Source organism: Vidua macroura, chromosome 4, assembly GCF_024509145.1.
Source record: "Vidua macroura isolate BioBank_ID:100142 chromosome 4, ASM2450914v1, whole genome shotgun sequence".
Taxonomy (NCBI): domain Eukaryota; kingdom Metazoa; phylum Chordata; class Aves; order Passeriformes; family Viduidae; genus Vidua; species Vidua macroura.
The window spans coordinates 46,141,979-46,168,461 of NC_071574.1; the positions used below are offsets into that span (position 1 = coordinate 46,141,979).

The window sequence follows — 26,483 nt, forward strand, 5'->3', positions numbered from 1 at the left end:
TCTCTTCCCCAAATGAAACATGCTAGGACTTCACAGTTAGATATCACCATACCTTACAACAGATACTACAAATTCCAGAGTAACTCAGCTGGTGCCTGAAGCAATCTTTGTGCGAACGTTTCAAAGCACATGGAGCACACAGCTATAACCAATCTTAGCTAAGCTTACTAGTGCCTGTATTCTAGTACTGTTAGCAGACTCACCACCAGCACGAATTCCTCTTTGCAACTTGCCAACTACTCAGTGAAAGACACTTCAAAAGGCTTTTTCAAAGCAAAGCTACTGGCTCCATTTCTGGAAATGTGGTACTAAACTTACTTGAGTGACTTAAGTTATGTAGTCCATAAAACTCACTGCTAGCATCAGAAATGCTTTGAATCTTTTAAAGTAAAGATTGAAGTCCTGATACATTCAATACAGACTGATAAATGTATTTTGCAATGTGGTCCTTGCAAGTTTTATGTGCAAAGCTTACAGGAAGTTTATACTGCTATTACACACAACTGAGGGAGGGAAAAGACACCCTGATTTTATGTTTCAGCTTACATACACAGATTTCACAATGCCTAGACATAGTGTTGTAGTACCACTAGCTAGAAGTGTGCTCTATGCATGCAGATGTAGTAAAGCAAGGCAGATGCATCCAGCCCAGAGTTACAGGTAAGGAAGTGTAGGGTATGGAAGAACTGACAAAAGCAGAGGGGAGGGGATTAGAGGCGTGTCCAAACAAGCAGGAGAAACTATTGCAGTTATCTGCAACACTAGATTACTGCAGATACTCTCATGTTCCAAATGAACAAGTCACTCACCCAGCTCTAAAGTACCAGAGAGAAAAGCATAATTAAAAGCTAATAAAAAGAGACTAAAAAAACCACAAGAGCCTCAAGGCTGGTTAAACTCTCTTATAAAACAATACTGTTTCGTAATAATGTCTGTAACATACAAGCACACACAGTTTGCCTTTAAAATACTGACCAGCTTCCTGAAGCAGCTGAAACACACAGCTTGTCGTTGTGTTCGAAATGGCAGCCTTCCCTTCCATTCGGTCCTTCCTGGCTGCATTTCCCGCCGTTATTTGGTCTTTTGACTGCATGAGAACACATCCCGGGATATCTGGTAGCTCGTACACTTCTTTCGTTTTACCTTCATTAACTTTTTTGCCAAGTTTCAGGTCTAGAGGAACAAAAAACCAAAACAAAACACAAAAAAACAGAAAAAAAAAATCATTTTTGCATCGCAAAGATTTGTTTACTTCCGCAAGCAGAGCCACCACCTTCTAGTCCATGGGGATCCAGCAGGAACCTGCGCTGCGGTCCCTGACCACGAGGAGCTCCCTGAGCCCCAACCCACGGAGCGATTTGGTCACGTTGCCCCCAAAGGGAGGGCGAAAGCCCCGCTCAAGGCTTCCGCCCGGCGCTCTCGGCGCCACGGGGGCCGCGCCAGCCGCGGCCGGGCCGCTCCGGCGGTGCCCCAGCCGCCCCCACAGCCGCTGGCAGCCGGGAGCTGCCGCCTGAGCGCGGCGGCCAAGAGCCCCGCCGCTTTCCTTTTTTTTTTTCTTCTTCTTCAAACTTCGGGGCAATCCCGGAGCTCGGCGATACGAGCGGCGCGGGGCAGCTGCCGTCCCCAGCATCCTGCGCCCGGAGCTGCCCCCGCCACCTCTCCTGCAGCCGTGCCCACCCTCGCGTACGAGCGACTACCCACGGAAAAAGAAATAATTAAAAAACCCTAAAAAAATAAAATCACTCCATGAAAAAGTTGGTCCCCAAGCACCTATACCCCAAGCCGCTGAGCGGGCACCGGCCCCCCGAGAGCCGCACCTCCGACCGACCAACCCACCCCCGACGACCGCTCGGTTACCTGATGCTGCGGGGGCCATGGCTGCGGCGGGAGCGGGCGCGGGCACCTAGGGCACAAGAGAGAGCCTGAGCGCACACCGCAGGGCTCGGCCGCCGGGGTAAGAAGGGGCCGGCGGAAGGGGCGGGCAGCCCGGGCAGCGGGCCGCGACATCGCCCGCCAATCGCCGCCCTACGCCGCGGGGCGGCCCCGCCGAGCCCCCCGAGCGAACCCCGGCCGGCAGCATCACCCCCCCCGTCCCGTGCAAACACAGCCCCGGCCCTCTGCCCGGCCAATGCGGGCGTCACACCGCGCCCGGGAACCGGCCCCCGGCACCCTCACCCCGCGGGCAAACATCCCCTCGGCCTGGTGCGCCCCGCGGGGTGGCGGGCAGAGTGGAATCTAGGGGAGGCGGGGCCGGGCGAGGCGGCGGAGCGGGCCGGGGGTGCGGTGTCGCCCCCCCGTATGTAAATGAGGGCGGGAGGCGCCCGGCGGGCCACCGGGATCTCCGGGCGGAGCGGCGTTGTGGGCTGAGCGCGCCGCCGGCAGCAGCGCGCGGGAGCCGCTGGAGCGGGACCGGGACCGGGACTGGGACAGGGAGCTGGAGCGGGGCCGCCGCGCCACCACGTGCTGCCCGCGCCATGGAGCTGGAGGAGCTGGGCATCCGGGAGGAGTGCGGCGTGTTCGGCTGCATCGCCTCCGGCGCCTGGCCCACGGAGCTGGACGTGCCCCATGTAATCACGCTGGGACTGGTGGGGCTGCAGCACAGGTAAGAGGGGCGCGGGGGGTGAGGTGTGCCCGGACGGGGCCGCCCGGACGCGGCTCGGTGTCGGACCGGGCCGCGGCGGCTGCTCGGGGCCGTGCGGCGGCACGTGCAGCCTGGAGGGCCTCGGGTCTGCGGCGGCGGGAGCGCTCTGGGAGAGGAGGGGAGCGCCCGGACCGGTCCCTTCCGCTCCGTCCCGGCGGAGAGCCCCGCCAGCATCCCGGAGGCGAAGTGCAAGGAACACCCCTCCGCCTCCTGCCTCCCGGGCCGGTCCCGCCGAAGGAGACCTGTCGAACGCCTTTGGACCTCGGCTGCATCTCGCCTGAGTCGCATCCGCTCTCGCTGCCGGACCCGCGTCACCGGCCCGGGCGTTCCCACGTCCCTGCGCGGAGCCCGCGGCGTGGCCGCGTCCCGGGCGGCGGGGATGAGCCCCGGGCGGCAGGGGGAGTACGCCCCGCGGAGCAGGATGCGCCCGCAGCCCCGTCCCGGCCACGCCGAGCGGTGACCTCCTGCCCGAGTCGCGGCGAGGCCCGGCCGTCATTCTCGAGATGCTCACCTTAAAGTGTAAGTCACACAATCCGAGGCTACCGAAATTGAGCAGTTCTTAAGCGTTTTTAGGCTCCTACTAGCGGTAGTGATTTAGATTTATCATCATGATACAGTAAAACTTCTACCTGACATATCTATGGCAAAGTACAACAGACCTGATTCCCTGGCATCCATGTGGATGCAGAGCTACAGAATGAAGTTTGGGTTCTGCTTCCATCTGGTTGGTATTCAAAACAATAATGTTATGGACTGACATATACCAATCATTTTTTCGGTGGTGCCAAAAAGGGATATGGTCCTTATGGGAACACATGCACAGCCAGGCGTGCACAAGGTCGTTTAGTAGTACATGCTGAGCCTGTTTGCTGTGCTTGATTTCACAGCTGGAAAAAGTGTGCTAAGTAAATACAGTCCTGACAGTCTAGGCAGGTGGGCTACCTAGGTAACCTGGGCATGGGTAGGTACACATGCACTGAATAGATAAAATACATTCTTTGTATTTCTGAGGTCACAGACATGCAAATGTCGCTCTGAAATTGGTTTTGGACCAACAATACAAAATCGTTTACATGGAGATTTTCTGTTTATTACAGTAGAGTTTCATCTACTTTTCCTGGTAAAATGCTGCATTCCTACGTGACTCTCGTATGCTAATAATTCTCTTTCAGCTGCAGGTATATATATTTGCCAGTGTCCACCAAAAATGTTTTTATTTGGAGTGATACAGCCAAAGTCCCAGGAACAACACCATGGTTTTCATGTAAAATGAAACAATAGTCTCATTTTAGCTTGCATCATTCCAGCCTCTGAAGAGGCTGGAAATAATCTTACCTTGTTTGTGCTTACAGTTGCACTGGTAGACCTGGAGTATTTTAGGTGGAAATAAAATGATTGATGTATTTTCATTATTTTGCATCTTATTATCTCAGTTTTCATTGCAACCTTATTTCAACTTTTCAATATGCTTTGTTGTTTATTTTTTTTTCTTTGATGGGCACTTGACAAATATATTTAATTTGACTGAGCTTTTTAATATCAGATATCCCCTGTGGGGGACACAACTCTACACACCAATATCTATACTATGATTTAAATTAATCATTCATTCACAAATTCTACAGGAAGCTACACACCTAGAGGCATATAAGCACTATCTCCGATTCTGATCTAACTCAGTAATGGTCAAAATTTTTAAGGGATGCTTTCCTAAAGGCATAAACATTGCACCTGTAAAAGTGAAACAGTCTGTTCCATTAGGTATACCTTTGCAAGCACTCAATAAAATTCTGTTCAACAGCTGAGATGTTCCTATTTTCTTTGCTAATGTTTCTCTCCTTGCATTTTTCCTATTACGATGGGTAGAAGAGCTGGCATCCCAATCAGGAAGTAATAGGATAACAGCTGTTTTTCTTTTTACTTTTTGGAATGTCTCTTGAAAACCAGAGTTAAAGTTTAGCATTAACTGAATCAGTAAACTGCATTAGGCCCATGAAAACTAACATTTCTCTTAACTACAGGCCTTTCAAAATAACTAAATATGAAAAAAGGTTATAGTAAATATTAACGAACCATCCAAGTCAGGCCTGAGTGACTAACAGAAATTTGACTGGCCACTAGAAAATACAGTCCTTAGACATCACCTTCAAATTAATAAATATTCTTCAAAAGATATTTATGTAATGATTACTGCCTTTTGATATAAGAATGTTCTTCTATATTGAAATTAGAACTGTGCAATAAATCAAACTACAGAATTTGACCTTTAATTTGTCTTAGATTTTAAAATTGAGAATATTAAAGCATGGCATTGTATCAAGCTGCATTTCTGAGATTCCTGGGCCACAAAGGGGAGAACATGTTATAATTTCAAATCTTTGAAATCTTACCTGTATGTGTAAAAATCCAGAGTATTTGTTAGATGCCACAAAAACATGCAGCACAAATTCTTTGTGCTTTGCTGCTGGTTGCAGCAAGGTGAAGGACTTGGTTGTTTCTGATAAATGACCAAGAGTGAGTTGATAGTTTTTATTACTGTGGCATTGAAGAGATTTTCTTCAGTGGGGATGTTTGCAGCTGAAAAACTGAAACTCTGTACGCTGCATCAAGCAACCAGAATATTTAAACATGTGTTCAGTGGTGTGTATGAGCAGTGCTTGCTGCTTCACTCACTGAAACTGTTCAGCATGAAAAATTGATGTGTATATGTAAGCAAAGTTCGAGAGCCCACAAGTAGGTTCATAATCAAAGATAGAAGATAAACTTGTAGTTTCACTATTGTGACATTAGCAGAAACAACTTTAAAAGTTGTTTGGGGTTGCACTTTTTTTAATAATTAAAAAGCTGCTAATTGTTGGGGCTTAAATTCTCACTCCTTTGTAGCAGGCGTTAGAACACAGCATTTTATTGACTTTAACTTTATAATGGTGAACTGTGAATTAAAACAAAAACCAGTATATTCTTACTCACAGTCTAATCAAGGCCTTCAACACACTTAGAACATTTTATCAATTTAACTTGACACCATGGTAACATTTTACAGCTATGTTAGCAGTGAATGCTCATTAACTTAATTCTGCTCAAGCAAATCATGTTACTCTGGCATCAACATTAACAAGGCTTAAAAGTGGATGGTCTAAATCATCTCTGCATTTTGTAAGCCAAACAACAGGGTCACTGCAAAATGCACTGACAGCATGCCAAAATAAAATCAGAGGATGTTGGTAAGGAGAGGATTTTCTTGGGGGCGGTGAGGGAGGAGGAGTTACTCTGAATTACAAATCTATTAGACGTCATTTGAGTCCTTGACCAGGACAAATTTGCAAAGTTAATCTTCGAAGAAATGTGATTTATGTTAACTTTTTGCAAAATTCTCTGGAAAATATTTTTGGCAGTAATACTGTGTACTGAAACCTGAGTGTACCAGCTTTGTACTCATTTTTAGAAAAAGTCTTTAAAAGCCCTCTTCTATGAAGGTGGAAGTCCCATTAAGTCAGGGAATATTCCTTGTCTCAGCTGGGCTTGTGTATGGAACTTGTTATCAGTGGAGGCTTGGCCAGTGCACTTTTTGATAACTTTTCTGTTACTGTCCGTTATTAAAACTCATATAACAGAACCCAGATAATCACCGATGTAAGACACTTCTCTTTTAATCCAGTAAAATCACTGGTTGCTTCCTATTAGCCATCCTTCCAAATACCTACATTCAATATAGCATAATCAAAGTGTTCATCTACATTTTATATACAACATTTGGCTACAAAATGGGGGTTTTTCAAAAGGCAATTTAGCAAACCATTGGTATTGTGACTTACACTGTAAATCTTTCAATCAAAAAGCTTAAAATTGCAATAGTATTTAGATGGGAATTTTCGGAGGAATTCAGATATACTACAGGTAATGATCCTGATAATTTGGTGTGTAAGGTATTTATCTTTTCCTTTCATCTCAAGAACACATTATGAGTTCAACATATCCCTCATTCCCAGGTGCAAGAAGTGCAGTGTCAAATGTCCTAATTGTCTAAATACCAAATTTTGTAATTCGTCATATTTAGGAATATACAGGGTAAGAGTTTTGCCTAGCTAGTTACTGAGTCTGTATGCTATTTTACAATAACATTCTTGCTTTATGTGCTGATAAAACATTCCTGAGTACTTTCAGACACAGAATGCAGATGTAAAAACCCTTCTTTTAGTTCTATCTTGGTTCAAGTTTTAGGCCATTGTGTGCTGCAGGTAATGACAGCCTGACTTAATTACATTCTGCAAAGCTTGCTCCTGCAAGAAGAGAGGAGGAAAAAGGCCTTTTTGCTATGGTGAGCTCTTCCATCTGCTAGGCTGTTTTATGTAACATCCTGCAGGGCTCAGGTTCCTCTCATTTTTGGGAAAGTGAAGAGAAGCCAGATTTCATTCTAACCAAGTTGAGGTCTCTTCAATGTACATGTCACCAAATGTAGTTCAGTCTAAGCTTTTATCTCTGAATGTGGAGTAACTAGCTGGAATTAGAGAATGTTATAAGGAGTGGAAAAAAACAGGAGGGAAATGGTGCAAAACATGAGATACAAGAGGACATTTCTGAGGGCAGCTGTTATGTTTATTGTGGCCAACAGACTTCCCATTACATTAACCTAGCTAGAGAGGGCTGGGGTGAGACTGTTCATTCTTCTGTACTTTGTAGAAAAGTCATCCATATAGGCATTGTACATCTCCCCAGTAATTTTCACAGGATTGCTTGGTTGGCTTGTCTGCCCATACCTTAAATTTGAGCCTCATGCATGGAGGGAAGGTTTTATGCAGCAACCTGTGCTATCAGTGGGTAGTTCAGTTCATATATACTCTCCTGGCTTCACTATCTGCCATGTCTTACATTACCATTCCCATTAAAAAAAACAGGGTTGTTTGGAGGAGCTTTTTATTGGTTTAGTTTTAATTTAAATCAGTTCTGTCAGTTGGGTAGACACGTGGCCATGTGAATGCTTGTGCCAACACAAAGGAGACCTAGCTGTGTAAGAAGCAGAGGATGACTGAAGGCAGAGTCTTTAAAGCCAATGATGCAGATAGTGTTTGTGGATCCACCACCAGTGCAAGCATTTCTGCTTCCTGAAGCTCATTCTCAAAGCCTTTGGCCCAAACAGTTTCTCGAATAATGTAAAAGGGCATGCAGAGGACTTTCCAACAGTCCTATCAAAGATGTATAAAGTGACCCACTCATCTTAGTGAATGAGTGTGTTTTAGAGAAGAATGAAGCTTTTTAATGTAAGTCAGAGTGGTAATAGTTCCATGTATCTGCTACAACTGAAAAATCTCAGTATTGCCATTTGCAAACTGGGGCGGAGACAGATTTGCCCCTACACTAATCTTAATGGTCCTCTGGCAGTAATGCAGATATTTGAGGAGGGAGAAGACTAAAAATCTCTGTTATTTATAGGCTTGATGCTCTCGCCACCATAACTTGGTTTTGATTATTAAGCTGGAACGTTTTCATAATCTAATTTATATTAAGATTCCCAGGTTCAGTTACATGGACATGTTGACTTTGTCTGGCCTTTCTGTTGAGGAGCTATGTCTAAGAAAGGCTCTCCTCCCAAACCACTGCAGTCCTGTGGTAGTTCTCTACACATAACCATTTAGCATGTGTCAGATGGTGGCCCATGTTCCATGTCACTGGGCCATAAGTGTGTCTGGACTAAATATTGTGTGACTGTAATAAATGTAAGGCTGTGATCACAGACAGAAGAGCCACAGCAAAATTTTAGTGGATATAAAAATACACTGGGAGAATGAGTTAGATTAACTGATACTATTTCTGAAGGGACTGTTTTGAGAAAACCTTTGTCCTAGCAACATTCTATTTAGCCCTTTGTCACTACCCCCTGGGATGCTGTCCAAAGGAGACAGATCATAGCCCTAGACAACCAGAATTATAAATGTCAACATTCCTGGTAATTTTGTCTCTAAGCAAGAAGTTATGCGGAATTGTAACTACAGCCTCAGTGAAGAAAGGTTGTCTTGATATCATTTTATCTGTCTCAAGTAAATTAATTGTTAACTGTATAAAAGGGAGTAGTGCACAAATATCAGATGATGCCAAATGCCCCATCTTACATCTGACATCTCTTACCATCTTTGATCAACAATAAATGAACAGCAGGGCAGAAGACATCTTTCTGACAAAACATTTACAAAAAGCAAGCTATCCTTTGCAGTCACAAAGCAGAATAGAAGAGGAATCCAACACAAAGGGAAGTCCACCTTCTTTGGTATTTGTTTGATAAATCCTACTCTCTGAAAACTTTTCTGAGGGAAAAAAGCCTTTTACTTGGAAAGTAAACAGTCTTGTGTTCTCTTTTTTCTGTCAATTCTTGCTTCATGTCTACCACCTAGTGTTGACATGAATCATTTCCAAGTAAAGACTGCAAGTGTGCTCTGCAATTCTCTGCTCTGACCTGCTAAGAATTCAGCAAATCGTTTGCCTCAATGCTTTTGTGTTTTACTCACCTGAATATCAGCATTTAAAAACAGATACATATTCTTGAAAGGACTGCTGATTTTAATGAATTAAAAGTTTTTATTTTTTATTTTCTGGAAGGAGATAAAGGGTTTTTTTGGGCCATTGTACTGAATGACAGCAAGGTTTGGAAAGATTTGGATCCTTGTGCATCATGCAGAATTTAAAGTGGAGTTTGTCATCTCTGCAGTGCTACCTGCTTCCCTCAAGTTAGTATTTCTTCTAAAAGGAGAGGCACACTGCAACAAAAGTAACTTTTCAGCTGTTCAGAGTTAGTCCTGGCACATCTGGGAACTTGCTGAGCTACATCAACTGACACAGGAAAAACATTTAGGGTTTTTTCTTACTAGATGGGCTAGTCTTGTGTGAGGTTAGTGAAATGAACTGGTTTATAGGGCATCCAGCAAGAACTGGATTACTCAAGAGTAGCATGGAGAAAAGGGGAATCTTCTTGTTGGAAGAAGGTTTATACTGAGAAATTAGTGTAAATTTTGAAAAGTGGTAGATAAGCATACACTAAAAAAATTGTGTATCCATGTGACTGTATAAATTAACATTAGCAAAAAACTATTATTTTCTAGGAATCTCTCTCCTGACTTCTCGGAATTGTTTTAAAAATGCTAGTCAAATGGCAGATTAAATACACCTTGGTGGAAAGTATTTGCCTTCATAATGTTTCTCATAGCAGAACTGACTAGGAAATAATTAAGCATAGAGCAGGAAATAACGCATTATATCCAGTAATATTTTTATGTAAAGTTTTATGAGGAGGGACTTGGATGGAATTTAGGCCTCTGTGTATAAATAAACCTGGTGGCTGTTGCTGCTGCAATAAGGACTTGACTGTTTGACTTGAGTTGTGTCTTTCTATGTGCACAGAACTGACATGGCTTGGGCCGGGCTGTGTAGGTCTATGCCCAAACATGACTGAGATCCAGAAAGTTATTTTTCTGAAATACACTGAAAGAAAAACCCTGCAAATGTAATACAGACCATAAAGTACTTACACAACCACAAAATGAAGTAGTGGCTGGTAGGATTTTGCGGAGTAGCAGTTACGTTATGGCATTTGTCTCTTAGCATGTCATGCCTGTCATTGTTCCCTACACTGTTTCTATCTTTTCTGTGGGTTACTGGACATAACAGACCCCTGGCCCAGTACAGAACAGGGACCATAACTCATGCCTGCCCCTTCTACGTAGGCATCAATTCTGTGTACTTTCTTTCTGGTTCACTGAATTCTCCAGTTCAGTGCTGCACATTGTTGCAAGCCTTCAGCATTCCCCCACACCAGCATAAGCAGGGAGAGAGGCCAGGAGGAGGGTAAATGCTGGTTAAGGAGTTAAGAGTTGTATTTTCCCCACCAGCCCTGCCTAACAAGAAAGTTCTCCTATGGCTTCAACTGTTTGGCTAATTGCAGAGGACTAACTTGTTCGGAAGACCATGTAGATGGTAGTTGGAAATGATGGGATGAAATTTCAACTCTACATGTTTTCTTTGAGTTAAAGTATTATCTTCTTTCAATTATGGCTGCTAATTGTGGTATGTAGGTGAACCAAGATACATAGGCTGAGGTAATATTTTTATTCGACTAACTGACATCACCACTAAAAGCTCATAGTAAAGGATTATGATGGAAACTCACACCTTGCTTTAGTGTAAATGGCTGAAGGTGACTGTATTAAAGGGAAACAAGCATGTACTCATATGGGTAACCTACACTCTTAAGTATTTCCTTTCATACTATTTGACAGAATCTATTTGCATGTTAATTTCATAGAAAGTTTGTGAAACCAACCTGTTGTGTGGCTGATGGATCAGTATACAGCTGTGTTCTGTTGAGGTCTTGCATTTCTTCCTGCTTACAAAGCCTTTCAAACAGTAACTTTTTGCCTTCTGTTACTGTATGCACTCTCTCTGTTAATAGTTTTTGGAAGTGGAGTAAGGTGTTTTCAGAAGCACTTTTCTTAAGTGGAACAGGTGACACCTCTGTGGACAAAAGCAAAGTACGTGGTTAGAGTGCACAAGTCAATGAACTGCTGACACTGAAGTTTAGCACATGCTGGATTTTCCTAAAGCTGTTCTTCTGATCTACTCTTTTGGCAGGCATTACCTGGTGTTGTATAAGGGATCATTGTATAATGGAGAGTAGGAATGCAGCAGACCCTGTAAAAATCACTTATATCTCAAACTTTCAGTTTTGCCTAGCTGCAGCCCTCTCCAAGAGGTACTTACATAATAGGCAATAAATGAAAGTCTATTCAATCACACAGAGTGATTAAATATGGAGTTAGTACAGTTTGTGGTGGTGAACTAAACAGGTTGAATTAAAAAAATACAATGTTCAGATCATTCATCTTCAACTGTCTGTAGATATCATTTTGGTATTAAAAATAGTGGTGAGCTCCTTAAAACTAAGTTTTTTGTAACTCATTGTTTGACTTTATTTAGGGCCTGTCAGTTTTGCAGGAAGAAAAATAAGCTGCGGACCTTCCCCATATCAGATCACATGCCACATATTTCTATCCTTCTCATCATTTTTGTCTCTCCATGGTTCTCTAGTATATCTTGTCTTTGACACAGCTGTCTTAACCTGTTTTCTTATGTACACCACATTAGGCATGTTTACAGACACAGTAGTGTAATATGAGGAAATCACATCCATGACTGCCTGTCCCTACTTCCCCTTAAGCAACACCATTGAGATATCTTGTTTTTTAAATACTGTATTTTCTTTGCATATGATTCTTATAAATCAAGTAAGTTTTTCCTGATGTTTACCTCATTTGTACCAGGGATGAGGACTGAAATAAACTGCCATTTTCCTTAGGCCTACATTTTTATCAGAACTCTGCTTTTGCTGATTGTTGTGGATGAGAGGAGAATGTTGGTTTGTAGCTTTTTGTTAAGTTTTAGGATTATGTTTTTTTAACTGTTTGAATACTGGATATAAGAATCTGGCATCCAATTCAACAGCAGTATATAGATGCTTTTAAAAGTTAGGGGCTCTTACCATCATTCCATGTTTTTCTCTTGGTACTCAAAGATCCTGTGTTTGCTGTAGCATCTCCCACTGAAACTTAGAAGAGAAGAACAAGGTGACTAAGCCTTTTGTCAAGATTCTCAAGGCAAAGTCAGTCACACACCAAAAGGTTTTATACTACAAAAGCAAATACCCTAGGACAAGACACATTTATTTGGCAAATGCCTCAAACAGATTAATAACTGAAACTTCTTTCTGAAAGGTTATTGTTGTACTGGCCACTGCATCAGCATTCACAGATTACACAGTCATTTTCCACCATGCTAAAATGTAAAACAGCCAGGTTGGTTGTTTGTGTTGACAGCATTCTTGGTGTTGACATATCCCATTCATAGAGAGTAGAAATGAGCAGTAATATATTCAGTTTCTGTATTTGGAAGAAAATACATGTCTCGAGAATGTGATCGAGCACAAGACTGAGGCAGGGGAGAACTGTCATCCCACAGCTCTATGGCTGTCATTCCAGCTGCAACTAATGCACTACTGGGTGGTGCCCTTGGACACCACATTAGGGCTCTGACTCATGACTGAGGACAGCTGACTTAAGGCTGGTTCCAGCAGTTTCTGCTCAAGCTGTTCACCTGGCCTTTGCTGCAGAAATGGTTCAAGTCCTCAACTAACATTTGTGCTGTTGCAAACTATTTAACATATTGAGAACGATCACAACTATTTCTGCTTTACCTTAAGTCACTGAACCCTAAGTTGCAGAGGTTCAGTTACTTCTATGACAGCACCTAATCTGCCTGGAGCAGGGGCAGGTGCCCCCTGAGGTCTGAAGCAGTTGGCCAGTCACGAGGACCCTTACAGCAGACACAAGATTAGCTGTGTGGCTCCTAGATCAGAGGGGTTTTGATATGAAGATAGAGGCAAACTCTATTTTGAAAATTGAATCTGCTTTAGCAAAATTAATACAATTATTACAAGCGCTCAAATAAACATCACTGTCCTGGATTTTTCTCTCTCTTGACTGCCGTGTGTATTGAATTAATATACTTTGGGGTTTTTAGAGTCCTTGCACTTGGCATGATTGCCGCTGATTTTTGCAGTTCCAAACAGTATGAGCTTGCAGCTCTCTATCCATCAGACTTTACATGCCTGCTGTATGACCTCTAGAACCTGCAATGTGTTCTAGCACCATTTCACTGTAGGTCACTTAGGCTTTCAAAAGCAGATTCTCCAATTGCTTCAGTGCTTTCACTTTTTGCTAATATTCTCACTTCCACATGTCTCCATAGAACACTTGAGTTTCCTGAGTGTTCCCTATGTGACCATGCAGATACAGCCTCCCCAGTTACTTTCCCTCCTCATTTCTGGCCACACATTTCACACCTACAGCATGGCTCAAACAGGCGACTTTAGGAAGTTCACTTGAAGCACTTTATCTCATCACTGAAATTTTTAGTACCTGATAGGAGACTTGAGCTTTCACATCCCCAGCCTGAGGTTCCCAGAGGCTGTCTTCTTAAGATACAGTCAACTTCATCATAAAATCTCATTTTTCTCCTGGGATTTCCAAGATGCTCATTTTCTTTCTGCAGTGCACGGTATTCGTATTTTAGGTTCTTGTACTTTGTGCGACATTGTTTCCAGTCTCTGTCTATACCATGTTTCATTAACCTTCTGGCAATTTCCTCAAATATTTCTTTATTTCTTGTGGCCCCTTCAAGCATTTGTTGTATCTTTTCATCTGACCATATGTTTATCAGAGCTCTAACTTCATTATCACTCCAGTGTTTTCCTGCTCCAGTATCATTAACTGTAATAACTTTAAAGTGATTTTGTGCTTCTTCTAAGGGAATGTGATTCTCTGAAAATATAAATAAAAAACCAAAAAACTGTAAATGCTATAAATGCATGCTAAATATATATATATGAAAGCATAATTGCAACTGATAATTCATCAGTTAATGATTGATGTTTTATATATTTTGATATTTTATATCAAAATATCTTTTAATCTTTTATAATTTTAGTATCCATACACAATTGTTTTCTCTTAAATATGCAAAATATGTAGGAAGTGGAATCTCTTGTTTCTCCAAGGCATTTAAAATTCAACATTTTGTCGCTGTAATTGTGCCACTTTTGTTGTGAGATTAAAGACAGATGTATCCAAGAGTTACATGTAGAAAAGCAATAATCATTAAGCTTTAAAGATCTCAGCATTGGTGAGAAGTGTGGTTTCAAACTAAAATGGCAATGTGCAAATGAAAAGGCTACTTGGGATTCAACAGAAGAAAAAAAAATCTTCAGACTCGAAAATAGCCAGATGCTGCTCATTAGATTATGTGTAGAAGGCAAAGTTGAACTACAGTATTAATACAAGTTTTGCTTATGGAAGGAAAAGAGCTATGAAACTAATTTTTAAGTTTACTAATAAAGCTGGAATGGAATCAGGACTAGAAAAGTAGAGCTGTGTTTACGCTAGAGATCTGATTGCTCCAGCTTTGATACAGAAATTACATTGTGATTTATTTCATAATAAATGCATGGAAATTAATACTCACCTGTCCCAACCATCTGTTTTGCTACTGGTGTACAAGATCTGTCTTCTGAGGTAGTGCTTATAGAATCATCATCTATAGAAACACACAGTTTTAAATAGACTTGGATTTAGACAAATAAATTGCTAGTATTGTCATTCTCTGTAGGAAACACCTATTTCCACCTAAAAGTGTCCTAAGCCCTCAGTCTAACCCATTAGTTTTAGACTTGAAGAATCACAGAATCATGGAATCATTTAGAATGGAAGCACTAATCATTTAGGATAGACTGAAGATTGCCAAGTTCACCAGTAAACCAGGTCCCTAAGTGCCACATCTACATGTCATTTAAATCCCTCCAGGACAGTGACTCCACCACTGCTCAAGTCCAAGGTGACAGGTCTGCTGAGCTCCCTCTTTACTTCACCAAGAACTGAAAACACTGCCATTTTGTGACTGCTGTTGCCAAGAGGTTCCAGCCACCACCAGCCCTCTGTTCACAAACACCAGGTCCAGTGGGTACCTTCCCTAGCTGGCTCCTTCACCAGCTGTGTCAGGCAGTTGTCAGCCAGGAACACTCCAGGAACCTTCCTCTGCTGTGCTGTATTTCCAGTAGACATCTGGTCAGCTGAAGTCCCCCCCAAGGGCCAGTGACTGTGAGACTTCTCCCAGCTGCTTATGAAATATTTCAGCTGCCTCTTTGCCCAGGCTGGGTGGTCAAACACAGACTCCCACCAGGACACCTGCCTTGTTGCCTTCTCCTGATTCTTACCCATACATCCTCAACCCTATTGTCACCATCATGAGCTCTAGGCAATCAAAACACTCTCTAACATACAGAGTACCCCACAGTCTCTCCTTCCTTGCCTGTCCCTTCTGCAAAGTTTATTGCCATCCATTGCAGCACTCCAGCTGTGCAAGTCATCCCTCTGTCTTCAAGATGGAAACTATGATATAGTTTTCCTGCTACACAATGGCTTCCAGCTTGTCCTTTTTGTTGCCCATGCTGCCTGCACTGGTGTAGATGCACCACAGCTGGGCTTTTGGCCCCACCATCTTTTGGGGGTGAAAAGCTCTAATTTCTACGTGGTCATTCTCAGGTGGTTCTGTGGTTTCTGACACATCAATAACCCCTGTATGTCTTCGCTCATCTCCATTCCCTGACTACTAAGACAGGAAATGAGAGGAAGGACCTCTCTAGAACACCACCCCTCAAACATTGGCATGTTGCCCCCAGGCTCTCTAGTAAGTCTGGTTTTATCTCTTCCCAACTGCAAATTTATTTTAAAGCTCTTTCAATGAGTTCTGCTAACTTCTGTGGTAAGATCTTTCCCCCCCCTTTGAGATAGATGCCAACAAATCTGATGTCATGGAACCATGATTAAAAATTCCAGTATTTTCCCAGTGTCATCAAGGTTGGAGCCAGATAGTGATCTGCTGGCTCTTCAACTGGAAGAAGAGAAGACTGCTTCTGCTCTTGATCCTTTAACCAGTTGTTCCAATGCCCTGAAGTCTCTCTTTATTTGGAACTTCATTGTTGCCTACTGAGAAATTATTAAAATTGTCTATGAACATCAAAATCCAACTTTGCTGATTCTGTGTTCATTTGTTTGTGCTTGGACTACTCTGAGGCTGAAAGTTCACTTTTGTGTGGACTTACTCTTTGGGTTGGGAAGAAGAGAAAGATTAGTTCTCATTGTTTGCTAGAGGATGTCATAGACTAATTATGTTCAATACTGGTTTTGGTAAAGGGTAGAAGTAAATATTCCGTTTATGTTTTGAAAAACTGAGTACTTACTTAGGCTCTATCAGAAATAAAGTTTCTTTGTAAATAAGCATGTTCATTTGATGTGCTTTCTATAGTGGTACTTGCCAATATATGCACAAACTAGTACTTGAAATTCGTATTTGCTCTATAACTTGTTTTCTTTTCAGTCATTTGGCAAACGCTCATTTTTCATAAGCCACATGCAAGAATATATTTTGTACCTGTGGAAAACTTGGAAATCATACTCTCATCAGCACTGATGTGATCAGTATATGTGATTTACTTGGGGTACTAGAAAAAAGTGGGTTTTCTCATAAACAGGCACCCTTTAACTCTTGAGAAAATTCTTGCATTTCCTTAACACTTGCAGCTGTTGTAAATGGGCCAAAACAGAGCTGTAGGTCTACTTCAAGGCTCCTGAGAGATTCCTTTTTTTTTCAAACCATTAACCAACCTCTCCATGGCTTCCATTTCTGTGCTCATTCTCTCAACCATACTGGCTCTCTTATATTTTCCTGTCTTTGGCAGTGGCACTTGTGTAGTGCTGACTTGCATGATTACTGTGTTCAATTGGATATTACATGATAGGGAGTTTGTGTGTATGAAGCAGTCTGTTGAGCTGCATGACATTTTATTCTTCACTTTGCATTTGTGTGACCTCGCTATGTCTCAACTTTCAGGGTCACAGATTTACTTTATCCTCCGTGTCACTTGTGTTCCTGTGTGTCATCGTTGTGATTGCATTGCTCTGATGTTGTCCTCAGTGTCACAGTCACTACAGTTGTCTTTCACGATCAAGATCAGCCAGTGCAAGCAGTTGTAAAGGGTGTGTAGCATAGGATGTCTCAACATCCAAACTACAGGTAACATAATTGCTGAAGAGGAAGCTCTTGCCTGGAATAAGCCTGATGCATACAATCGAAATATTCTTAGGCTAGAAACTTTCAGTGTCAAAGGCCAAAGAATTGCTGTTCACAGAATCACTAATTTTTTTTTCCTACTAACTTCTGTGTACAAACAGCATTACTGTAAAGAATATTTGGATCCAGAGTGTCAGGTCACTATATTTCAATGCCATCATTATTTCCTCTGATATCTCTTTTTCATTATTTTCTATGGTTTTTATGCTCATTTATTCCAGAATATTAGTATCCCTACTGTGTTCTAATGTTAAATTTTAACATTTTAAACCAAACAAATCTTTTCCTGATCACTTATCATTAAATATTTGACTTCTACATATTGCTGAGGTGCTGATTTCAGTTTTATATTTAAAATAGTTCAGAATATATATAGGAAAATTGCTTAATTATAAATCATCTGATAATAAATGCAGTCATGAAGTAGTTTGAAAATACAGTGTATAAAATGTTCTGAGTTTCTGAGATAGCTATTTACCTTTCCATTTTACCCTCTCTAGCAACTGTGTAAGAAAAAACATATTTGTGTCACAATCAAATGCACACTAATCATATTCATCATAAAAAGGATCATGTTGTCTGGGAAAGTAAGATTTTGTTATAATTATGGGAAGGAGAAATAAGTGTTCATATATTTCTGCACTATGAAATCAAACAAAACCCGTAATTTATCATAACCTAGAAGTAGAACAAGTGTATTTGCTGGAATAACATATGAGCCTTTGGAATCTGCAATGCCCAGGAAAGTAGAATGTCCTGTTAAAAACTATCCTGACAAAGTCCTGACCTACCTATATCAATTGTCTCCTTCTTTATTTGTGTAGCTTCCAGAGATGCTGGGGTGGAGTTGGCTAAGTCCCTCTCATCTTCAAGGATTTCTGTAAAAAATAATCATTTACAGAGTTCTTATTAACTAAACACGTCTTGAGTGATGTCTTGAGAATCACCTACTCAGAATGCTGCTGCTAACTACTGTTAAAGATTTCCTCTCTTAATACATTAAAGCTGCCATTTTTCTGCAGTAATAGGCTTAAGAACAGAGTGTACCCACTTATAAAGCTGCAGTATATAAGTTTATGGGTTACATGTGGAAACTCTTAAGTTATATTAACCTGGATCAGAATTTGTAGAATGGTTCACTGATGGTGGGTGTAAGATAGCTAGTTACTGACAAATGTTCATGCAGCAGAACAGGCAAGGCAGTGACTTGCATAAAGGGTGCAATATACTGAAATTATTGAAAGACTCCCAAGTGACTGATGCCAAGAGTGTTTGAATTAGCCCCAAAAAGGAGCAAGGGACCCTGACACATCAGGGTGCTGTGCTTAGACAATTGATCTGTAAGGCTGCCTGACTGATGGAGACAATGTACTAAAGCATGTCCCAAGAGCATCTCTGCTGCTGCAGCTTGCAGGAGTTTACATCACACAGCAGGGTGACAGAGATGTCCCTGGGCTCCCCTCCATGGGGAGGAGATCTCCACTCCTCTGCCATTGGCCCGCTGGTGTTAAGGGAAAATTCCACCCCTCTGCCCTAGGACAGAGGTATGGGCAGGTGGATGATGCAAGTGGTCTTGCTGATCCTCGCTTCCCAGTGAGGACACTGCTCTACAGAGATTAAATGGTGAAGGCCACATCATGGATCAATGACAGCAGTTTTCTGTCTCCCAGCCTGTTCTCAGTCCATTCAAGAATATTGCCCCTAAACATTGAGCAATAAGGTTTAATCTAGAGCCATTTTATTAAAAATTATCCCCAGATCAATACAGCTTTGTTTGCATCAGATGTTCTTCATGATGTGACTAGCATCACGTGCCTTTTTTTTTTTTTTTTTTTTTTGCGCGAGCCAAGAATGTGGGTAGGGAGCCTGGCTTTTTTTCTAAGGCACCTTTCAGAGTTTTGGAGGGAAGGGCACAAGAAGACTGAGCCAAACAGAACAAGCCATCGACAGTTTTTGGCTTGGATAAAGCACAGTGGCTCCATCTGAATTGTCAGTGAAGCTATAGACAGTTGCCAGCAAATATGCTTAAATCTCTACTTTGTGTTTGAAGCACTGCTCACAAGGCCACCCGAGCAATGCTGTCACAATCTTTCCTTTCACTCACTCAGACTGATACAAGCTCTGTTCTCTTTTGGCACTCTGTCACCATCACTAATTATCTTGTTTTCTGGCTCATGAGGCAAGATTAGTAATTCGTCTCCTAATCCTTACTCTCATGAGTGTCTTGTATAGTATAAAAGGGAATTGGGATATGTTTAAACTAGGGAAAATTTGCAGTGTGTGGCTTGTGTTTACGCTCCAACAACTTGCAAAGTTGCTGCTCTGTCATACAGATCTCTGAGAGTGGATACAGAAAACTGGATGCATATTTAAGAGTTTATGTCTACAGCCCAAATATGCCTAGGCTAAGGCAGTTAATAATCAAGAACTGTGGGGTTTGCACTTCTCTGAAACACTGCTTAACAGTAGCCTGGGTCATATGTATGAAAACATTATCTTTTGACTTTATATCTGTACATTTTAAAATTCCATGCACACAGCAGCAAGTGTTCAAGCCAGTGTTAAGTGCCTGAGTATGTACCAACTTAAGATCTTAACTCTAAACAACAGGTTTTTAAAAAGCCCTTGCTTAGGAATGTATCTTGGAAGTGTCACTACTTACTCCAAATTCATTCTGAGAGGGACATACAGTAAAGTGTATGGGGTATCAAAAATCCTAAGAAAATAAAGACAAGGAAAGGAATTTGTTTGACATAAAATACTTGCTGTAGGTATTTTTAAGAACATCAGGCTACTGGTATTTCTTAGAAACCTGTTTTCATCTCCACTGTTGTTCCCTAGCACTTCAAAATTAATCAAACACCTATACATACACTCTGTCGTCATACTGCTAAGTCTGACACACATGGAAGGTACATGGAGTTTGGAACAACAGACTGCATAGACTGAAGTAATTGGCTCTTCTGAACAGATTTGTTACTTTTAGTAACAACTAAAAGTGATGCCACGCAATTGAAAACATCAGTGAAAATGACTAATTAAGGTTTAATTTGCAGATCGATTCAATGTGGGGTATGTTTTGCCAAAAAAGAGAGCAACCTGCAGGGTCCCCAGCCTATCACAGGACGCTTTAGCTGAAAACCCCAACCCACGGGTTGGGGACTGTTGTGGTCCTTCTGCTCCCCCAGCTGGGCACTGCTGAAAGCAACGTGTCGGGAACTAGGACAGGTTGTGCAAGGAGCTGAGGTTTTATTTACATTTGTCTTCTCAGGTGGGCATTTGCTGCTCTTTGAGTAGCAAATTCATATGGGCAGAGGAGAAAAACAATACCATGGCACATCAAATAACTAGTTTTTCTCCTGAAACTGGTGTATTTGTCTTTTGACTAACACCATCTTAGTATTTTTCTTACTAGAGTACGGCAAACACAAAAGGGCTTTTTATAAAGACTGGCAGTGGTGACAGTGTTACTGTGGCTCCTAACTCAGATTCACGTGTAAGATCATGAGAAGCACGTGCACTCTGGAGCAGCTCGTGCATCTTCTGTGCATTTACGCAGCTGCAGTTGCCAGAAGGCAATGACAGCCCAGGCTAACTTATATATATACTGATAAGATACCCAGATACGAGTTCAACACAATTTCTAAATTCTTATTTATGCCAAACTGGGGGTTTCTACAGATTTTTTTTCAAGGCACACAAATACCTATAAATTTAATAATTCCATGCCTGTTGAGAAACACTTTTCTACAAAAAGTTCTGTCAAATATGCAGGAGACTTTTTAAAAAGTCACATCCTAAATACCAGTAATTGTGAGACATTACTCATATCAAACAACCAATGTAATGTATCCATGCCTTTTCACTATTTATCAGCATGTATATTTATGAGTACAGAGGTACATACAAGCTCTTTACTTACCAGTTCTCACTTCAAAATTACTTAGATTGTCTAGGAAAGGCACGTACCACAATTAGAGAACAAAGGGTCTCCATGATATTGTAACGTAAAAAGTGTGCATCTTTTCTTTATTTTTATCTTGTCTCTAATAGGTATTGCTTTATTCAATACCTATTTATGTCACCATTAATAAAATTAAAGACTTGTTATATTTTACCATCTGCAAAAAAATTGAGTGTGTATTGTTTGTTTTGGAATGAGAGAATTTTGCAAACTGAACTTGTTTGTTGGTTTTGCCTTGGAGTGTGGTTTTGCATTTTTCCCCTGCAGAAGTTTGAAAAATACTTAAGAGTGGATAGGCTGAGCCACAGACACTTTTGAACCACTCACTATTTTAACTGTTCCCCACAAAATCATACTGCATTTACAATTACCCAGAAACAAAGAAACTATGCAGTTAAAATACACATATTTGAAAAAGGAGATGGTAACCACGGTAAACTAAGGTATCTTTACACCTACACTTATCTTAAATGACAGAAATGTGGACTCAAAACTTTACTAGAAATATTAATTTAACTTCATTTAAAATAGCTTGTTGGGAAGAGTGCAGTCCAAGAAGTTACAATATTATGTAGCACCAGGTGGTTGAAAACTGCCAGATGACAGTTAAGGAGCACTGCTGAATCATTGCATTTTATTTGTTAGTAAATTTAAATTTAATAATGTAATTGGTATTGAATGAAAAAAGTCAAAATGTTAATCTCTGGTATACCTTAAATTACACCCATCTCTCTACTTACTTGTCATATTTGGTTCTTTTGTTATATGCAGAGCTGCCCGATTCTCTGGAGTAGTATTTACAGTAACATTATCTGTCAGAAGATTTTTAATTTGATATTAAAATCTTTCAAGTTCACATTAGACCATTTTAAATTCTGTAAGACTAGTCCTTAATGCTTAATTTAAACCATGTTCTGCCTCACTCTACTGAAAGAGAACATGAGGTGCTCTGTTGTGGACAATAAAACCTGTCAGCCTGAGAGACTTTCATGCGTTTCCAGCTGAATGTTAAACTTCTGTTTCCCCTGAAATTTATGTTTTCAGATGTAAACTATAATATTTCTTTGTACAGAGCAGAGCATATGACCTTCATATTCAGTGTGACTCTTTAATGAAGTTTTTATCCTCTGACATGAGCATTTACACAATTATATCCTGATCACATAGTGTGAAAAAGAGATGCTCTATTAGTTCATGCCCAGGAGACTGAACAATTCTAATCCTTGGGGATAACATAGTTTAATGCAGTAGGACATTGCACTCAACTTGCTTAAACCAGTGGTTTCTTCTCTACATTCTATGTCACAAGTCTTCGAAATTATTACTTACTGCACTGATTTTATCAAATTTAGCAGGACATTGTAAATATGTACATAAGTACATGATGGTTATCTCTATGACATTATCTCTTGCTTTTAATTTTTTTAGGTCTCTGAATTTTCTACCTGTAATTACAATTTGGGCTTATTTTAGAAATTAATTTTAATTTACTAAATTTAGGTATTTACATAAAATAGAAGACTTTTAGATTACCTGAATCAGAAATTTTCTTTATATCTGCAACCTGTAGGTCTTCTGATGCATTACTAACAGAGTCCTCTTCACCTGTGTCTCCAGGCATTTCTGTGTAAATAATGCTAAATTAATTAGGGCACTGAATTTCTATACTTTATAAGAACAGCTGTGGTGTATCAAATTAAAAAGTCCATCCAGCCTCAGATGGTCTTTATGCCAGCAGGCAAAGTAGATGCATTAGCAAAATGTCTAGAAATGGCAATTGAAGAGTGAATCTTCCCCCAAAATCTTCTCACAGTTTTCAGCCAGATGGTCTTTGTGTAATATTTTTCTTGACTTCTCCCATTACTTTAGTAACTTCTAGTCTTACATTTGGCCAACATAGTATCATCCCTTCACCTCAACTAAGAGTTTCATGTTTAATTCTGTTCTTAAACAACAAGCATGTTTCTGGTTGCACATACCAATAAAAATGTTTTAAGTCTTGGGTAGTGTAGGTTCATCAGTCTACTCGGATTCTGCATTGATCATCCATTACCATCAATTGTCAATAACCACCCAAAACCAAAGGCAGGCTCTGCCAGCATTCTTAGTGCTGTTCCTTTTTCACTGTTTGGGAGTCTTGCTCCAAAGGCCAATCAAACTGAGCTATTTAGGACCATAAGAGCAAGACAATTTAGATGTTAATTTTTTTAACCAATGTCTGTTACCACAGATTTCTTTTGCTCAATGTCTTAATTTTCCCAGTAACAAAGTCTGACTATCTCACTGATCCATTTCTGTTATCTAAACTAGAAACAGTCTCTTCTGACATGAGTTTGACTGGAATTGCCTCTCTCTCATTTTATCCTATGTTTTTTTTTTCTCCTTTTGCTTCTCAGTTCTATTACAAAAGTACAGGGCAATCACTCAATCTGAAATACTACCTTATAACAAAATACAAAAGTACTGGAAAAAATAGTAAATTTCTTTTCGGTGTTTTTCCACCCCAGCCAATCAGTTAATCTCTCTGTTTGTGCTTTTTGAGTTTTTTTAAGGTCTCTCTAGTGCTGGAAAACTAAAAATTGTAAATGATATGTGGGTAGTTGAAGTACTTACCCACGGAATCCTTTTCTGATTTTGCTTCTGTCCATTCTGGAGGCCTCTCACTTTCATCATTATCTGGTTTACTTGCTTGTTCCATTGTGCAGTGCCCCAGAATAGCATCCAGTTCATGAAAAAACTTCATGCTTTTACTCGTACTCCCTGAGTCCTGGGCACTTTTGACACTCTTGTATTCATGTTTCAGATTTTTGTATTTTGTCCTGCACTGTTTCCAGTCCCTGTCAATTCCAAACTTTTGCAGTCTAGCAGCAACCTCTTCAAATATTCTTTTATTTCTCACTGTCCCCTCCAGTTGTTGCTGGATATTTTTGTCTGACCATATGCGTATCAAAGCTCTGACTTCATTAACAGTCCAGTGTTTTCCTCCTTCATTTGCTACGGTAGGAATGAAAGCCGCTGGTTTGGAAGGCTCTACTGCTGATGCTGGATTACCCGCATTGTGTGGGGTGGGGGAGAGACACAGAAAGTTGTTACCTGCATTGGGTGGTTGGGGTGGGGAAAGGACAGAGAGAATTGGAATGAAGGACACTGTTTCTCCAGAGAATGATGGAGCAGAGGTGACATTAAAATCAAGCTATTGGTTATTAATTTGTCAGCATTTTTATTAATTCTGATATAATTTTTGCTTTTACTTGAAGACAGATATTAAGATAGCACATGTACATTTAATTAATCTAAGAGGAACATTTCTTTCTTCTGTCATAATACACTAAATTTTTACCTCTTAAGACCTTTGGGAACAACTGATAAGCTGCTTTGTCCTTCAGACATTAGAGAGGAGAACTGTTGGGAAGATGGGATGTGCTGCATGAGCACAATAATAAATTGGCCCCAAGTCACTGACACTAGCATCAAGGCTTAACTTTCTGCATTCATACCATACTTTAGTTTTTACACACATGGAGAGGTTTAACCTGGGTACGGATCTAAAGAATCTGATCCTTCTTTTTTAACAAAGCACCCCAGTTGTGTGGGGCAGAGGAATGGAGACTTTTGCTTAAGTAGAACATTTGTGTGCTAGAACCCAGTTCTCATGGCACAGAACCTGCACCTTTCTCAGGGCAGATCAATCAAAAATATTCGGGGATTTTTAGTGAAAATCGGTGTGAGTTGTCTTACTCTGGAAAACTAAGATATTTTCCATTTTCTCCAGTCTACAACTTTATTTTTAATGTTATGAGGTAAAGGTTGCCACCCATGCAATAACGCTGAAAAATTATATATTTTATTTTTTTAATGTTTCCTTTTTTCTATTTATGAATTGGCTTTAAGACTTTGTTTTGGTTATATGATTAGTTTGGAAAGGGATTTCTCATGCATTTTCTGAAACTTTGCAAAAATAACTAAAAAAACCCAAATAAACAAATCCAAAACCAGTTCCAGGGAATGATCAAATGAAGCAGCATGAAAATGCACAGGAACTGACAGGTTTTTACAGTCATACTGCAGTGATAAATGCCTTTGTCAGTGTTTTTTTCTGGAAGAGCAAACCAGATTATGGGGTTTTGATACTTTATAGCCACTGAGATGTGTGTAATGGCAATAGTATTGGACCCTTGATTGTGCACAGAGCTTCAGTGGAGCATATTTATGATAACCTGTCTGGGGACAAACTTGTCCTAGATACAGCCATTCTTTGCTAGTCTCCATAATTCATTCTAGTTGTCAATAAGTTGTTCTAACAGATACCATTTTTTTTTCCTTACAGTCCTGGGTTAATCAGGACTCTGCAGCAGCCAGCTCATAGGCAGTGTAGTTGAGAAGGGTAATTTTCAGGTGGCACATCAATTATGCTTTTTCCATTTCTTCCTGAGGGAGTGAAAGAAAATGCTGGTGAATTCACTGGTGAATCAAACCATAGGAACTGCCACAGATGATTAACTGCCAACATCAGATAGGCCAGAGAGGAAAGGCCTAGGGAAGATGACGAGAGGACGAAGAGTGCAAGGAGGTGCTCTTTACACTTCCCAGTCAACGCCATAGAGCACGGGGGCATCTGAGAGGAATAAAGTTTCTTTACTCTTTGTATAGACCAGTATTTTTCACTAGTCAGTTAATTTCCAACCAAGCTCACTTTTGGTTGTAGATATTAGTTCAAATGAGTTCTGGTGACTTGGTATATTGCTTGCTGATTCTGCTGTGTGCAGAGTGAAAAATGGTGGGTTTGTTTGTTATTCAAAAATATCCTGCCTACAAATACTGCTTTGAAACAAAGTTGTTATGGTCAGTGCAAAAATTTTCCTAATATCTTAAAAGCATTTTAGTCCTCGTTTGTTTTAAAAAAAGGTTTAAGCAGGATATACATTATTTTTTTATCTGAAAGATGCATTTATGCCATAGTTAATCTTTTTCTAAACTTCCCCAAACCTGAGAAATCTGCTGAAATAAAACCAAAATATTAGGTATTATAGATACAAAGAGGTCAACATTTTTCTTTCAGTGGTTTCCGTGATGGTGCCTGAAACTTACAGACTAGAAGAGGTACTAGGGGAGGGCATTTTAGTACTAGTATGTACTTGAGAGCACATGCAATTG

The 26,483-nt window shown here is 40.7% G+C and overlaps 2 protein-coding genes across 9 annotated transcripts in view; one reads left to right on the plus strand and one right to left on the minus strand.

Moving 5' to 3' along the window:
• The window catches only part of PAICS (phosphoribosylaminoimidazole carboxylase and phosphoribosylaminoimidazolesuccinocarboxamide synthase), a 41,022-nt gene that overhangs the window by 8,301 nt on the left and 6,238 nt on the right, over nt 1–26,483 (minus strand). For 2 of the 7 annotated variants that reach the window (XM_053976566.1, XM_053976568.1), the window contains 10 exons: nt 23,943–24,422; nt 22,863–22,952; nt 22,070–22,141; nt 18,157–18,243; nt 14,702–14,773; nt 13,600–14,001; nt 12,165–12,230; nt 10,950–11,140; nt 1,858–1,903; nt 976–1,173 (listed from right to left, as the gene is read on the minus strand). In XM_053976566.1, coding sequence (XP_053832541.1) covers nt 976–1,173; nt 1,858–1,903; nt 10,950–11,140; nt 12,165–12,230; nt 13,600–14,001; nt 14,702–14,773; nt 18,157–18,243; nt 22,070–22,141; nt 22,863–22,952; nt 23,943–24,422 — 1,704 coding nt within the window. Of the gene's footprint in view, nt 1–975; nt 1,174–1,857; nt 1,904–2,169; nt 2,206–2,883; nt 2,949–10,949; nt 11,141–12,164; nt 12,231–13,599; nt 14,002–14,701; nt 14,774–18,156; nt 18,244–22,069; nt 22,142–22,862; nt 22,953–23,942; nt 24,423–26,483 lie in introns of those variants that run through there. The other 5 variants (XM_053976567.1, XM_053976569.1, XM_053976571.1 and 2 more) reach the window with 5 other exon arrangements.
• Nucleotides 2,286–26,483, plus strand: part of PPAT (phosphoribosyl pyrophosphate amidotransferase) — a 42,644-nt gene continuing 18,446 nt past the window's right edge. The window contains exon 1 of one of the 2 annotated variants that reach the window (XM_053976575.1): nt 2,286–2,602. In XM_053976575.1, coding sequence (XP_053832550.1) covers nt 2,475–2,602 — 128 coding nt within the window. In that variant the 5' untranslated portion in view covers nt 2,286–2,474. Of the gene's footprint in view, nt 2,603–2,913; nt 3,161–26,483 lie in introns of those variants that run through there. The other variant, XM_053976576.1, reaches the window with a different exon arrangement.